This window comes from Neopsephotus bourkii, unplaced genomic scaffold (genome assembly GCF_033783945.1).
Source record: "Neopsephotus bourkii isolate Nb327-2 ecotype Australia unplaced genomic scaffold, CSIRO-AGI_Nbou_v1 NB_988, whole genome shotgun sequence".
Classification (NCBI taxonomy): Eukaryota; Metazoa; Chordata; class Aves; order Psittaciformes; family Psittacidae; genus Neopsephotus; species Neopsephotus bourkii.
This window is the reverse complement of record NW_026901480.1, coordinates 45,081-59,100: the sequence shown is the minus strand read 5'-3', so window position 1 is coordinate 59,100 and position 14,020 is coordinate 45,081. Positions and strand designations below refer to the sequence as shown.

The 14,020-nt window shown below is 38.6% G+C and overlaps 1 protein-coding gene across 1 annotated transcript in view; it reads right to left on the bottom strand.

The window, feature by feature from the left end:
* Window positions 1-818: 818 nt before the first annotated feature.
* Window positions 819-14,020, bottom strand: part of LOC133215437 (terminal nucleotidyltransferase 4B-like) — a 53,688-nt gene continuing 40,486 nt past the window's right edge. The window contains exons 6-12 of the mRNA XM_061359466.1: window positions 10,129-10,257; window positions 8,628-8,841; window positions 7,826-7,952; window positions 7,626-7,729; window positions 6,057-6,241; window positions 5,362-5,526; window positions 819-4,171 (exon numbers count right to left, since the gene is read on the bottom strand). Coding sequence (XP_061215450.1) covers window positions 3,995-4,171; window positions 5,362-5,526; window positions 6,057-6,241; window positions 7,626-7,729; window positions 7,826-7,952; window positions 8,628-8,841; window positions 10,129-10,257 — 1,101 coding nt within the window. The 3' untranslated portion in view covers window positions 819-3,994. The remainder of the gene's footprint in view (window positions 4,172-5,361; window positions 5,527-6,056; window positions 6,242-7,625; window positions 7,730-7,825; window positions 7,953-8,627; window positions 8,842-10,128; window positions 10,258-14,020) is intronic.

Here is a 14,020-nt window from a genome sequence, read left to right as displayed (position 1 = left end):
TGAGAACTGCAAAGCTGGTTTCAACTTACAGATGAAACCATGAATATGTATCTGTCAGCTGCTGGTAAATGACTCATGGGAATATAGTCAAGACACATTTGCATTTAAGTCACTGCACCTGGAAAACATTTCTGAGGAAACCTTACGGAAACACTACACACACATTAGGTAGAAAATTAAGCACTCAAATTTTGCATTTTCAAGACAAACAGTTTGAAGACAGTAGACCTAATTCCTCAAAAATTATTTTGCATCATTAAGCAAAAGAATCAAGTTCTAGGAGTTGGCAGAATAAATAATGGCTACGTTTTTCACTTTAACAGGAAGTAAATGTTCTTTTTTGTTACAGGCCCTCAACAGATAAATATACTCCTTTCTTGAATAAGTACATACTTTGTAACCTCCTATAGCTTTTACTCTTCAGGAAATAAAGTTGGAGTCACACATTCAGTTTTAACATCTATCATGAGCTTTAACATCCATCAAGATGTCATAGAATCATAGAATGGTTCAGGTTGGAAAGGATTATCTAGTTGCAACCCCCCTGCCATGGGCAGGGACACCTCACCCTAGACCATGTCACCCAAGGCTCTGTCCAACCTGGCCTTGAACACTGCCAGGGATGGTGCATTTACCACTTCTTTGGGGCTGGCTGCTTTTATTTGCAATACATTTTCAAGATGACACTGCTTTCCAACCAGTTGCTCACATAATACTTAGGATGCATTCATGATGACTCCAGATGTAAAATGGGAAAAGTCCTGTTGAAAGTACATAAAAAAGTTGCCACTAGCCATTGGACTACTATTTTCTAAAGATTAAGTTCTAGGAAAACAAGTTTATTATAAACATTTAAAAACATGAGCTGTAAGTTCCGAGGAAGCTGCACAGAACATGGAGGTTAGAAAACAGGATCACATCACGTCTTACAAACAGGAAGATTTCCTTACATTTCAGTTTCTTTTCTGCCACAAGGTAGAAGACTGACAATTAAAAGAAATAGTAAGTAATACACATCTTTTAACTATAAACAACCTTTGAACTGTTCTTTAAGTAAAACCCCCAAACAAACAAATAAAAAAAAATCTTTACCAAATCAAGCTAATGTCAAATGGAAGATACATAAACATTTCAGCTTATTTATGTATTTCAGATGATCTTTGGTAGACTACCAGCAGCAAGACTGCAAAGGTAGCCTGCTCTTTCCACATACAGTGCTGTGAAGGAAAAAATAGGGTAAGCATCAAGAATGGTGATAAACTGCAGTAGTTAAACGTTTATTTTTCATATATTCACAAAATCTTCACAGAATTATTGAAACTCAAAAAGGAATTAGACTTGAGTCAAATACAGAGATGAAAACTACAAGACAAATGAGCAGGCAAAGTAAAAAGTCTTGAAAGTATTTTACTTCAGATTGAAAAATGAACAGTTCAACTGTTCTGTTTAAATAAAGATTTGCAAGACATACAGTATTTTATTAATACAATGCTGGTCACTTGAGGCAATGTAAAATACCTCAATTTTTTCTTCATATTTTTTTTTTTTAGAAAGATACTGTTTACCAAAAAGAAACTTGAACAGTTCAGGAAAAGCTATTTTCCATTAAATTTATGAAAACCATAAACTGAGGCAAAGCTAAGATTCTCAATGGAATCAAGATTACCTTCCCACTACCACCACTTTAAAATTATTACATGCTTAATGGAACACTAATATCTGCACCCTAAGAGTACATTTGCTTTCAACAATGAGGGCGATTCTTTTAAAAACACTTCAGTGTGGGAAATGCAATACAGATCTTTGCAAGTTTTAGAACAGGTTTGCTAATAGCAGCTAACAATACTGGATTAATATAATTTATAAATAATTTTTCCTTAAGCAGTGAATATAAGTCTACACATTCACAAGAATCTAAAATAATACTGTGATTATGCATAATGTAGTACAACTTTTACTAGTTTCTATAAACAAAAGCTGAGCATCTTGTTGATAAAATTATATGATCAAATTAAAATATTAATCAAAAATCTTTAAAAAAACACCAAACCATTGTCAAATTAATGTCACTTATAAGCTTAGTGTTTGACTAAATGTTATGATTTTCCATTTTTTTTAATACATATATTTTCCTTTTTGAAGTAAACCACTTTAACACATTGAAAATGTTTATTAAGTGATTACATCAGTTCTGGTCTTATTTTAGCATTATTTTATTTTAAAAATCACTGCACTCATTAGTGCCCATTAAGGGTCATGTTGGTCTGTAGTATTCTGTAAATGCATAATATAAAACATTTCTAAAAGCTAATAGTAATCATCTCCAGAACAGCTGCATTAAATACAGCCACATATGCTGAGTGCACACCTTCCTCTTTAAAGAAGTATGTGAAAGTAAATGCCACTTTCCTCTACTGAAGTATCCCAACTCCTGTGCCAAGCTATCTATGCCTGTGTGTGAGGGCAATTACACACTTCACATTCATGGCATCAGTTACTGCAACCTAGACTTGTAATGCAACTGAACCAGACAAATGCAGAGCTGAAATTAAATGATAACTAGCTCAACAAGAAATACTATGAGATATAAAAGGTTTGGGTCTTTAAGGCAATACAAAACATATTTTATTATTTGAAGTAGTTTTTTTTTTTTTTAATAATTAAGTGTAAATATGAAAATGCCTCAGAAGGGAGTGAGAAAAAATACTTTAATTGTAAAATTTACTTAATGTTTCAACAGTTATCTCCTACAGGAGTTAGCAAAAATACAAAACACAAAAAGCCCCATACCTGGAAGGGGGAGTGGAAGGCACAAAGAGGAATGGGATTAAAGCAGCCCAGGAATGCAAATGTCTAACAAATCTAGTTGTCCTTTGTGGGTTTTTTTAAACAAACAAACAAGAATAAAACAATCACCACCACCAACCAAACACCACCAACCCCCCAAGTGGCTTTATATTTCTTTAAAAAAAAAGAAAGGGTTGGGGAGAGACCAGTAAGGGGCGGAAGAGAAGGATGCAACTATAAAACCCCATTGCCTGATATCATAGAATAGTTAGGGTTGGAAAGGACCTTAAGATCATCTAGTTCCAACCCCCCACTGCCATAGGCAGGGACACCACACACTAAACCATGTCACCCAAGACTCCATCCAAATGACGGCATTCTAGAAAACAAGGTGAAGGTTACTTCTCCAAGATGACAAACTCAGCGTCTTCACAAAGTACATGTACACTTTATACAAATGAAAAACATCATTTGTCACCATAAGCCTTTCTTGCAAAGGAACAGCTTTTGCAGATCAAATGTTCTATTAAATGTTTTAAATGCCAAGAAAAGAAATTCTGAGCAATATAACAAGTAATGTTTCTTTATATGGATGTTAAGATAACAATTCAGATTATTTTCCAAACTAATCCTGAGAAAAAATTGTTTACAATTTAAACAGTAATGTTATATAAAAAGTATTAACAAATCCACTATTACAAATGTCAGTTTCCCTTTATGGTTATGTATACCTACACAATAAAAGGGTAAGTATATGCAAAAATAATAAGAAAATCATGCACAAATTACTTTCACCTTTAAAGGATGGGTTTCCCTCAAAATACAACTTTTTGACTTTTTTGCCCCCTATTTTGTGTGTTTTATTTGTTTGTTACCAACCCCTAGACACACTGAGTACTACCTCTACAGGTCAGCATGAGAAATAAATTTATTTTACATTCAAGCATTTATATCTTAAATGACCCTGTTGTAGCATATGACTTATTAAATGAGTAGCTTTTTCCTCTTTTTTGTTTTTGTTTCTCTTTTTTTAACATTTTTTGCAGTGATCAATCTTCATGATCTGTTCTGTGGTGAGCTGGGAAAAAAAATTGCAGTTGCTAATCAGTAACAGTCTGAAGCTCTGGAAGAGATCCAAGGAGTCACTATCAAACTATCCTGTAGCATGAGATCATTGCACACAGAAAGGCAGTCATAATATAGGCAACTATCTACAAAGGCCTGAAAGGGCCGTATCCCTCTTGTGCTTCCTCTTTTTGCCATGGAAGAAGTGATGGTGTGATTTGCTGCCTTGATGTTTGTTTGTGACTGAGGTACTGTGGCTTGAGTTTATTGGACCCTGGAAGTCTTTGTTAGAAGAGCAAAATAACCATGCAGATCCATGCTGTGAAATAAGGAGAACATGGTAAATCAGTTCTAAAAGGAAAAAAAGCGTGGCAACTACACAGCCCTATTTCTGGATAATGAGGATGTTAACTCATGAAAGCATTACACTTGAAACAACTGATACAGCAGCAGAAGCCAGGACAGCACAGTACCACAAATCTTTCCCTTTGGTGGTTGCAAACAAATGTTAATATCTAGACCCAAATCCGTGCAGGTCAAGAAAGAAGAGCAGAGCAGTCTGAATTTTGGAAAGGATCGAACTGTTCTGTTGCTCCCATTTTGCAAAGATATGGTTTACAGAAGCAGACCACCACAATCCAAGACAACAGATGAAGACTAATCAAATCTCATCTTCTGTGTAAAATTACGACAAGATTCTTTTAAGGCCAGGACTAATTTTATACCACATCTTTTTACAGATGTAGAGTACCTCAGATCGTGCATTTGCACATTCCAGCACCAGAATTAGCTCTGTGTAGTAACACAAACACACATTCATGGTATATCCAAGGCCTAGCTTGTAAACTCAGTATTAGCTAGAGAGAGACTGTCAGCAAGTACGAGGAAAGTCTCCAGCATTACTTTTCAGGAGTACTATTCCGGAAGATTCCAAACTATTTTCCATATATTAAAGAAGTCTTAAATTCTGAAAAATTATAAAAATATAAACTGCATGTATCCAAAGTATATTCTGTATAGAGGCATATAGTATTTCCATATCACTGATTTGTCACAGAAGCACAGAAAGACATAGAAGCATAGAAGCTGAAAGACAGTTCAGCAAGTACTAACAGCTAACAGCTGCCAGTCATGTTTGAAACATACAATTTTATTAACCGTCTTTCACTAAATGTAGGCAAGTCTCTTTGGTTCTCGAATTCTGCTGTCACGACTGGACTGATATGCTTTCTATACAAAGGAAATGGTTGCAGAACATCTGTATGCTTCTGGCAACTTTAGGTTTCCCAAAATAAAGTCAATCTTATTTCATCTAGTTTAAGGCTGGGAAAGCCCCTGCTGCAAAGTCCTCTGTGTAAACTAAACAGAGAACCCGTGCTCAAAGCTTTTTAGTGGAATGAAGGGGAGGTCAAAAACAGTGTTTCCTTTCCAGAACAAGCTACTCTTCCATGAAGGATGTGCAATATTCAAATGATCTATACAGCTGTTGTCTCCAAACATTTCACAAACCTGAGATTTGTTCATGTTGCTGGAAGTATTGGCTGTTTGGCTATTTTGTGTTTTCCCACTTGACTGGGAAGATTCCAGTGACACTTCTTGTGACCCCACTCTGTTTTTGGTAGACTGATGACAACTCAACTGTTTAGACGTTTTGCAAGGTGTTCCATCAGAATCCTTCAGGAAAATGTAAAGTATTAGTAAGTGTTTCTATTAGTGAGTTTTCCAATACAGCTAGCAGTAGACAAAACTTCAAATGTGTTTATTTTATTAGATACTAAAATTCTTTCAATCTTACTGAGTAAAACAGATTTAAAAATGTATCGATGCATGATTCTGATTTTGGGATTTAGCTTTTGGTTTTAAATAAAATTCCCAAACATTTTTTAAGGCTTTTTTTTTTTAAACACAGTTTTCCCAGAGAAAAAGAGGGCTATGTAACTCTTATCTGCTACGTTCATTTTATACGCGTGTTGTGTCAAAAACACACTGCAACTTACATGTGTAGAAATTGTATAAGAGGTAACATCTTATGCAAGTTAGGATTCTGGATGAAATAACTAACTAGTATTCCAAGCTTTCAAAATGTATTCTGTGGAAGTAAAGATCAGAAAAAAAAAAACCACAACCAACCCACCCCCCCACCCCCCAAAAAAAACCAAAAAACAAACAAACAAACAAAAAATCAGAAAACCACCAGTACTTACTACATCGCTACAGCTGGACAGTGTAGAGGATGATGATGAAGGACCTGACGAAGAATTTGAAGAATGTTTACTAAGTATTTCTGAAGTTTTATTTCTAGGTTTTGATAGTGCTTCATCCTCTTCAGCAAGATTATTGTTGCATTTGTCTAGCTGCTGAGTATCTACTATCAAGGTTACTCCATTACCTATTAAAAAGCAAAATGGAAGCATCACCACACAGTAACTACTAAAATATGTTGTTTTTCTTTAATATATCCCCTCAGGTATTATATATCTATTACATCCAACAGGACATGTAGAGACATCTGCACATGTACATACTTTTAATATATGCAGACACGTTTTGTATGCATATACTGCCTGCAGCAAGCCAACAACTCACAGATGGTGCAGTGGTTTCCCAAGAAGATCCATTAAAATACACTGTGGAAACCACCAAGCATTACCAACAGTTCAAGCTGGAAATTAGAGAGATAAGAGATGGAAGAAGGTAGTAACAAAGTTCAGATGTGCTGCTTGATGAGACTGATCCATGACACACTTCAACAGCACTCAGATAGGTTTAAATTCCTTTCCTATCTGCCCAGTACTCAGCAGCTCCTTTTTCTTTTTCTACTGGAGCTGCTAAGTGTCATAAGAACTTCAAATAAGCCTGGTTGCTTATTTGAAGCAACTCTACACTGAAAATACGAGATATAGAACTCTCATATCTCACTAACTTCTACCTTAAGTATAAAAAGGAAAAATCAGAACTTAAATCTAAAATAAACCTACAAGACAACTACTGCAACTGCCACCACTATCTTCCTGATACAGGGCTATCTTATTACTGTTTTATCTTATGTAAGACTCCAAGGAGTTACCTCTGATTTACACAGCATACACTTGCTGCCTCACTAGCTGTGTTTGCATATGGAGGCTAATACATAGATCGCATCAGGTAGCCAAGTGTTACTCTGGAGCTTGTGGGACTGAACAGTGGCTGTCAGCCATGACCAGGTTGTACAGCAGTGCCACAAGGGTCTGCAGACTGATAAAACACAAATGGTCCAGGAGCACATTCAATTTACAAGGACAGTGAGGGAAATCACTAACAAAAGCTTTAAAAAATAAACAAAATCCCATCCTAGCCTAAAGACTTGGTAGTTGTGTCATCTTCTCTCCTTAACCCCTAACAAAAGAAGACTTCTAGAAGGCAACATTCTAAAATTAACCGGAGGTGTTAGAACTCATTTTACTTTTAAAACTTCCAGACAGCAGATACACCTACACCAAAAGAGGCTGGCGACTGGCTGGTGAAGTCAGAAGATGGGCAATGAAAATAAATAAAATAATATATGCTGGCCACATCTACTGCAGTAGAATAAAGATAGACATTTAAACCACGACATATGGCCTTTTTACTCTTATACAAATCTACATCATCTGGATAAGAATAATAGGAAAAGCAAAAAAGTGAATTCATATTAAAATGCATGCATTGCCTTATGTGAGGCAAAAGCAACAGCAAAATCTGATCAAAGCACGCAGGAAGCTTCCCACTATCAGCCATGCTTAGTCAAAACTTACTGTTACACGAAGACTCCGCTCTACTTTGCATTCCCCACTGCTTTGATATCCACTCTCTGTATGCAGCCACCTCTTGTGTTACTCTAATTATTCTACCTAATATACTGTAAAAGAGAGAAAAAAAAAATTAACATGATTAATTTTTAGACACACAAAAATATAAGCAAGTTCTGTCTGAGATTTAGACTCATAAAATTTACCTTTCCGTTTCGTTGTTAGGGTAATATTTAGCTATTGGGGAAACTGCATGGCTCAAAACAACATAGGCATAATCAAAAGCCTGTTTCACTTGCATGGCACCATAGGAACTCCTCCCAACATCATTACCTTAAAGTAAGAATACAATTAAATAAATAAGATTGAAACTGTGGTTATCTCCTTTCAGACAAGACACGGTGATATTTTTTAAAAATTGCCCTTACGTCCCAACTCACTGCAGTTACCTCTTGTAGAATAGGATTACTGGACCATAGATATTCAAAAGAGGTTTTTTTTTAATATAGATATTTATATGCACAGAGGTTCAAAACGGCAATTCTCTGGGTAAAAGTGCAATACGTGAATCAAAAAATAAGAAAACATAAAATCCTGCACTGCTTATATCACACATGTAACAGGACTGTCCTGGATAACATTTTTCTAGATCAAAAATACGTTAACTCTTTCAGCAGCACTTGACTCGCCATTCCAGAAGCCACCCCACTGAAGCCAACAGTCAACCTTAACATAAAGGTAATAGTACAGAATGAAGCCACTATGGATTAATGTAGCACTTACATGTAGCACTTACGTAGCACAGGCACACTCTGGGCCAACGTGGTAATTTACTAGGAACGTGCCTTAAAGAACACTGTTGTGTTCCGAGTGCATCTTGTGTTCAAACACATGAATGAGGTGTTTCTGTTTGGGTTTTGGTGGTCATTCTACTATTCTTTGATTTAACTCCTCTAGATTAAGCATTCCCATAATCTTTGTATGTTAAGTGTTGGTTTATGAGGATACCTGGCTGTAATGGATCTTCAATATACAGCATTGATGGTCTGTAGCCATCCATCATGCTTTTTTGCACTTCATCTTTGGCAACGTAAGAGCCGCCATCCTTTATTCGGATTCCAGTCTTCAGATAATTGAAGTGACGCCCATATAATTCAAAAAACTCTATTAAAAGAACACCATAGTTGGCATTGGTCATACAGGCATCTTCCCTGGGATGTAGCTATTGAGAAGAGAGAAAAAAAAACACAATCATTTTCTTAAGACTTCAAGTTTCAAGTACCTTTAAGTGCCTTTGCTTTTTCACAGCAAGCATGTCTAAATACAATGAAAAATAATAAAACAGAATATATAAAGCAAACTTGTCTAAATATATTTTCCTTGATAAAGCAGTTTTAAATCTTTAAAACAAGATGCTATCAAAACTTTTATAAACTAATTACCTCTTAAAAATAAGGCTGTCAAGTATTAATGTTTCTGTATTTGAACTTTCAGTTCAGTAAGCGACCTTCCAGGACTAATGGTAGGGTTCTGGTAAAAAAAACAACATAAATATATATCCACACTTCACAAACCTGGGTTTGGAATACAAATACAGGCTTCTAACATTCACAGCTATGTAAATGATCCCCTATGCTTTTAAGTATGCAACCTGAGAGATTATGAACAAAACCAGTTCATAATTTAAACAGATACAAAACCTAACTGCTTTTTCTGCAGAGCAAATGGAGATGCTATTAGTCAATATAAGAAAAAATTGGGGTTGGAAGAGATTGAGATTTTAGTTTCTTTCAAAAAGATATGCTTGCTGTCTCCATTTCTTTTGTGCTCAGCAAGCAACTGCACTAGCACTCAGCAAACACCAAGCTCCAGCTCAAGGTTCAGGTTTAAAAGTAACTGCAGTCTGGAAAGTACAGACATGCAAATGCAGATGCAGTTACACAATAACATTTAGTACAAGAAAAAAAATGAGTCTGATAAAGCCAAAACCTGGCTACTTCATATTTCTACAATATTTTTCTCCCCCAGGCACAACAATATAGATTTAGTTCATGCATTTTGTTCTCTTAGATTTAAGAGAAAGTTGTAAAACGTGTTCGATTTCAGCTTAAAACCCTAGACAAAATAGTAAAATTCCACTGCATTCTTTAAAGCACATCCAGGGTGTCAGACCTGGAAAACAAGTGTTATAAAGGACAGCTGCATCTAACAGTAACCTAACTAGCTTGTTCCAAATAAATTATACAATGGTCAAGTTATTTTACCATGAATGACATGTGTGCCTGGTACTGATACACTAACAGATGTTCCAAACACCTCTAATATCAAAAGCTCCAGTATCGGAAAAAGAACAGAAGACAGGTGGGATGTTGTCTGTTTTTAAATGAAAAGAGGGTGCAAAACAACAAACAGGAGCCCATTAGATGACTAAATTTAAGGGCTGATCAAATTCTTTCTTAATATAACATCCTTTTGCACCAATGGCATCAATAGATTTCATTAAGCTTACCTGAAGGAAGCTGACAGCCATTAAAAAAAGACTGTAAGAACCGATTCCACCTGTAAATACTTCATTAAGGTCCCTCTGCAACAGGAACTGCTTCAATACTAAAACTAGATATGGTAACACAGGGTATTTCTGAAAAAGAAAAGCAAAGGTGTTAGGACACTGTGATGCATATCTACAACTGATACTAAGAAAGCACAATAAAGCGATCTGTTATATTACATCTCAAAGCTAAGTATAATTCTAATTTATTACTTTTAGTACCAGGGGAGAAGCTAACTGCTCTGCCTGTGGTCAATACAGGTATTTTACTTCTTCAACTCCAGTGGCAGATATTAAAAATAGAAAAAAAGTTACTATCTCATAAAATCAGAATTATTTTGTTTGAATACATAAATACATTTGATTTTCTCATACAAGTGAAAAGGAAAAACTGTGGAGATATCCATGTCTGTAACAAAACCTTCCTGCCACAACCAAGCTGATATCCCACAGTGGGCTGAAAATTCTGTCTTGAAAATTCTTCAGATGCCCAGAGTTTAAAACAGTTCTTCAACATTACTACACCCAAATAACACTTTTGAAGGATCCAAATACTTACTTTTGGGTACCTGGTCCTTCAATAGGTTTGTCAGCATGGATTTCCTCAGAAGTGTGCATACACTACATGTGCAGAGAACAAGGATCTTTTGGACAGCAGTGGAGGCTGGGGCTACGCCTGCACCCTGAACACCCCTTCAAAGGGCAGGGGGCAAAAGAGGCTCAATAACACCAATACAGAACCAAGGCCCTTACTTTCAGACATGTGGATCATGGTATCTATGATTGCAAAGGATTAAAGGGAAATTGAGAATTTCTCTAAGAACTTTTCTGCACAAGTCTTAGTGTATCAGGAGCCCTATTTAACCTAAGATCCCAAGATCACTTTTTTGAACTATTAAGAACTTAAGAGTTACAAGCTAGAGTGTTGACTATCTGTATATACCAAAATTCAAAGATGGGATTTTTCTCAGGAAACTGCAAACCCTTAATTAAGGCTTGAGCTGCCTCAAACTTCCAAATAAATTAACAGAAATAGGCATTTTCCAAGGGTAATAATGAGCACGACACCCCCATTAGGTAATTCAAAGTTATGTGGGTCAAAATAAGACCCAAGACAATGCCCTGCAAGTGTTTCATAGAAAGATCCTCAAGAACACCATTACCAGTGTGTGCCAGGGCTGAGTGCCACCTCTGCCTGCCACACCAGGCTCAGCCACCTGCACTCAAGGCCAGCACTGGTGTGGCACAGCTGCACAGCCTTGGCTTGGGCTGCTGGGAAAACAGCCCTGTGGGAAAGCGCCATGTGGGAAGGCTTGTGGGGAATCCCTCCACCTCTCTCAAGAGCTGCTTTCATCTCCATTGTTCCCCTGGTATCTGCCTGAGCCATGCTGCTGTGCAATGATGTTGACCCTGATGCTAACCACTGACACAGCATCCTCAGCCTCAACCTCCTCACTGGGAAAAGGTCTTCCAGCTGCTGGACGGCCTGTGAGCTGACCGCAACTACTGTCACCAGACCTGCTCTGTGTGCCTCAGGTTGGAGTACCATGGGTCTGCACCCCCACCCTATGCCTGCTTGGCTGCCACTCACAGCTCCCACTCCCTCCTTAGGGGAACAGCCTGCTCTCACCATGCCCTGACCCAAGGCCAAAGGGTGCAGCTAAAGCAGTCAGTTTTCTCCTTCTTAGTAGCTGCTGCAGTGCTGTGTTTTTGACTTTCAGCCTGGGAACAATGCTGACAAAATTGATGGTTTTAGTTGTTGCTAAGTAATGCTTACTCCTATCAAGTATTATCTCAGTCTCATGCTCTGCCAGGGACAAGGGGAAGCCAGGAGGAAGCAGACATGGGACACTTGACCCAAACTAGCAAAAGGGGTATTCCATACCAAAGTATGTCATGCCCAGTATATAAACTGGGGGAAGATACCCAGAGGGCCCAGATCACGGCTCGGGTCAGGCTGGGTATTGGTTGGCAGGTGGTGAGTAATTGTGTTCCTTTCCCTTGTTATTTCCCTTATTATTATTATTGGTGATAGCACTAGTGATTTGTGTTATACCTTAGTTATTGGACTGTTCTTATCTCAACTTGTGGGAGTTACATTCTTTTGATTCTCCTACCCACCCTTCAAGGAGGGGGGGAGGAATGCGGGGGAGTGAGCGAGCGGCTGTGTATTTCGGAGTTACTAGCTGGGCTGAAACCATGACACTCTCCAACCAGTTACAGATAACCTGAGCAACAGGAGCATGCTAATACCCTTTTTTTTCTAAGCACACAAAAATGCTTTCAGGCTCTAAAGAGAAGACTACCTCCTATCCCAAAATTAGAATGAGAAAATCCTAGAATAGCTAGGGTTGGAAAGGACCTTAAGATCATCTAGCTCCAACTCCCCTGCCATTGGCAGGGACACATCACAATAAATAACGTCGCCCAAGGCCCTGTCCAAACTGGCCTTGCACAGTGCCAGGGAAGGAGCATTCACAACTTCCTTGGGCAACCTGTTCCAGTGCCTCACCACCCTCACAGTAAAGAACTTCTTCCTTATATCTAATTTAACTTCCCCTGCTTTAGTTTAAACCCATTTCCCCTTTACCTATTGCTACAGTCCCTGATGAGGAGTCCCTCCCCAGCATCCTCCTAGACCCCCTTCAGATACTGGAATGCTGCTATGAGGTCCCCATGCAGCCTTATCTTCTCCAGGCTGAATAGCCCCAACTTTCTCAGCCTGTCCTCATACAGGAGGTGCTCCTGCCCCCTGATCATCCTCGTGGCCCTCCACTGGACTTGTTCTAACTGTTCCATGTCCTCTGTATGTTGAGGACACCAGAAATGCACACAGTACTCCAAGTGGGGTCTTACAAGAGTACAACAGAGGGGCAGGACAACCTCCTTCGACCTGCTGGTCACACTCCTGATACAGCTCAGGATATGGTTGGCTTTCTGGGCTGCAAGCACACACTGAATATGGCTCATGTTCAATGTCTCATCAACCAACACGCCCAAGTCCTTCTCCACAGGGCTGCTCTGAATCTCTTCTCTGCCCAACCTGTAGCTCTGTCTGGAACTGCCCTGACCCAGGTCTAGGACCTTGCACATGTCCTCGTTAAACTTCATAAGACTGTGTCCTGGGTTCATCAGGGGCAGTCATTTTTTCTTCTTCTTAGTAGCTGGTGCAGTACTCTGTTTTTTGACTTTCAGCCTGGGAACAGCGCTGATAACACCAATGTTTTTAGTTACTGATCAAATGTTTAGTCTGACCAAGGACTTTGTGAGTCTCACGCTCTGTCAGGGAGGAGGGGAAGCTGGGAGGAAACTGAGACAGGACAACTGACCCAAACGAGCCAAAGAGGTATTCCATACCACAGCACGTCATGCCCGCAATGTAAATGGCAGTTACCCGGAAGGGCTGGCTCACTGCTCAGTCAGGCTGGTTTTCCACGGGTGGTATTGTATTCTCTTCCCTTGTTATTTCCCTTATCATTATTATTATTGCTGGTAGCAGCAGTGGTTTGTGTTATACCTTAGTTACTGCACTGTTCTTATCTGAACCCGTGGGAGTTACATTCTTTTGATTCTCCTCCCCGTCCCTCTGGAAGGGGGGGGAGGGGGGGGAGACTGCATGATTTGGATTAACGGCCTGAGCTTAAACCACAAGAGGTTGGCATTGGCCCATATCACAATTTTGACAAGGTCCCTCTGGATGGCATTCCTTCCCTCCAGCGTATCAACCGAACCACACAGCTTAGTGTCATTGGCAAACTTTCTGAGGGCGCACTCAATCCCACTGTCCATGTCAGCAACAAAGATGTTGAACAAGACCAGTCCCAATGCCAACCCCTGAGGGACATCACTCAAT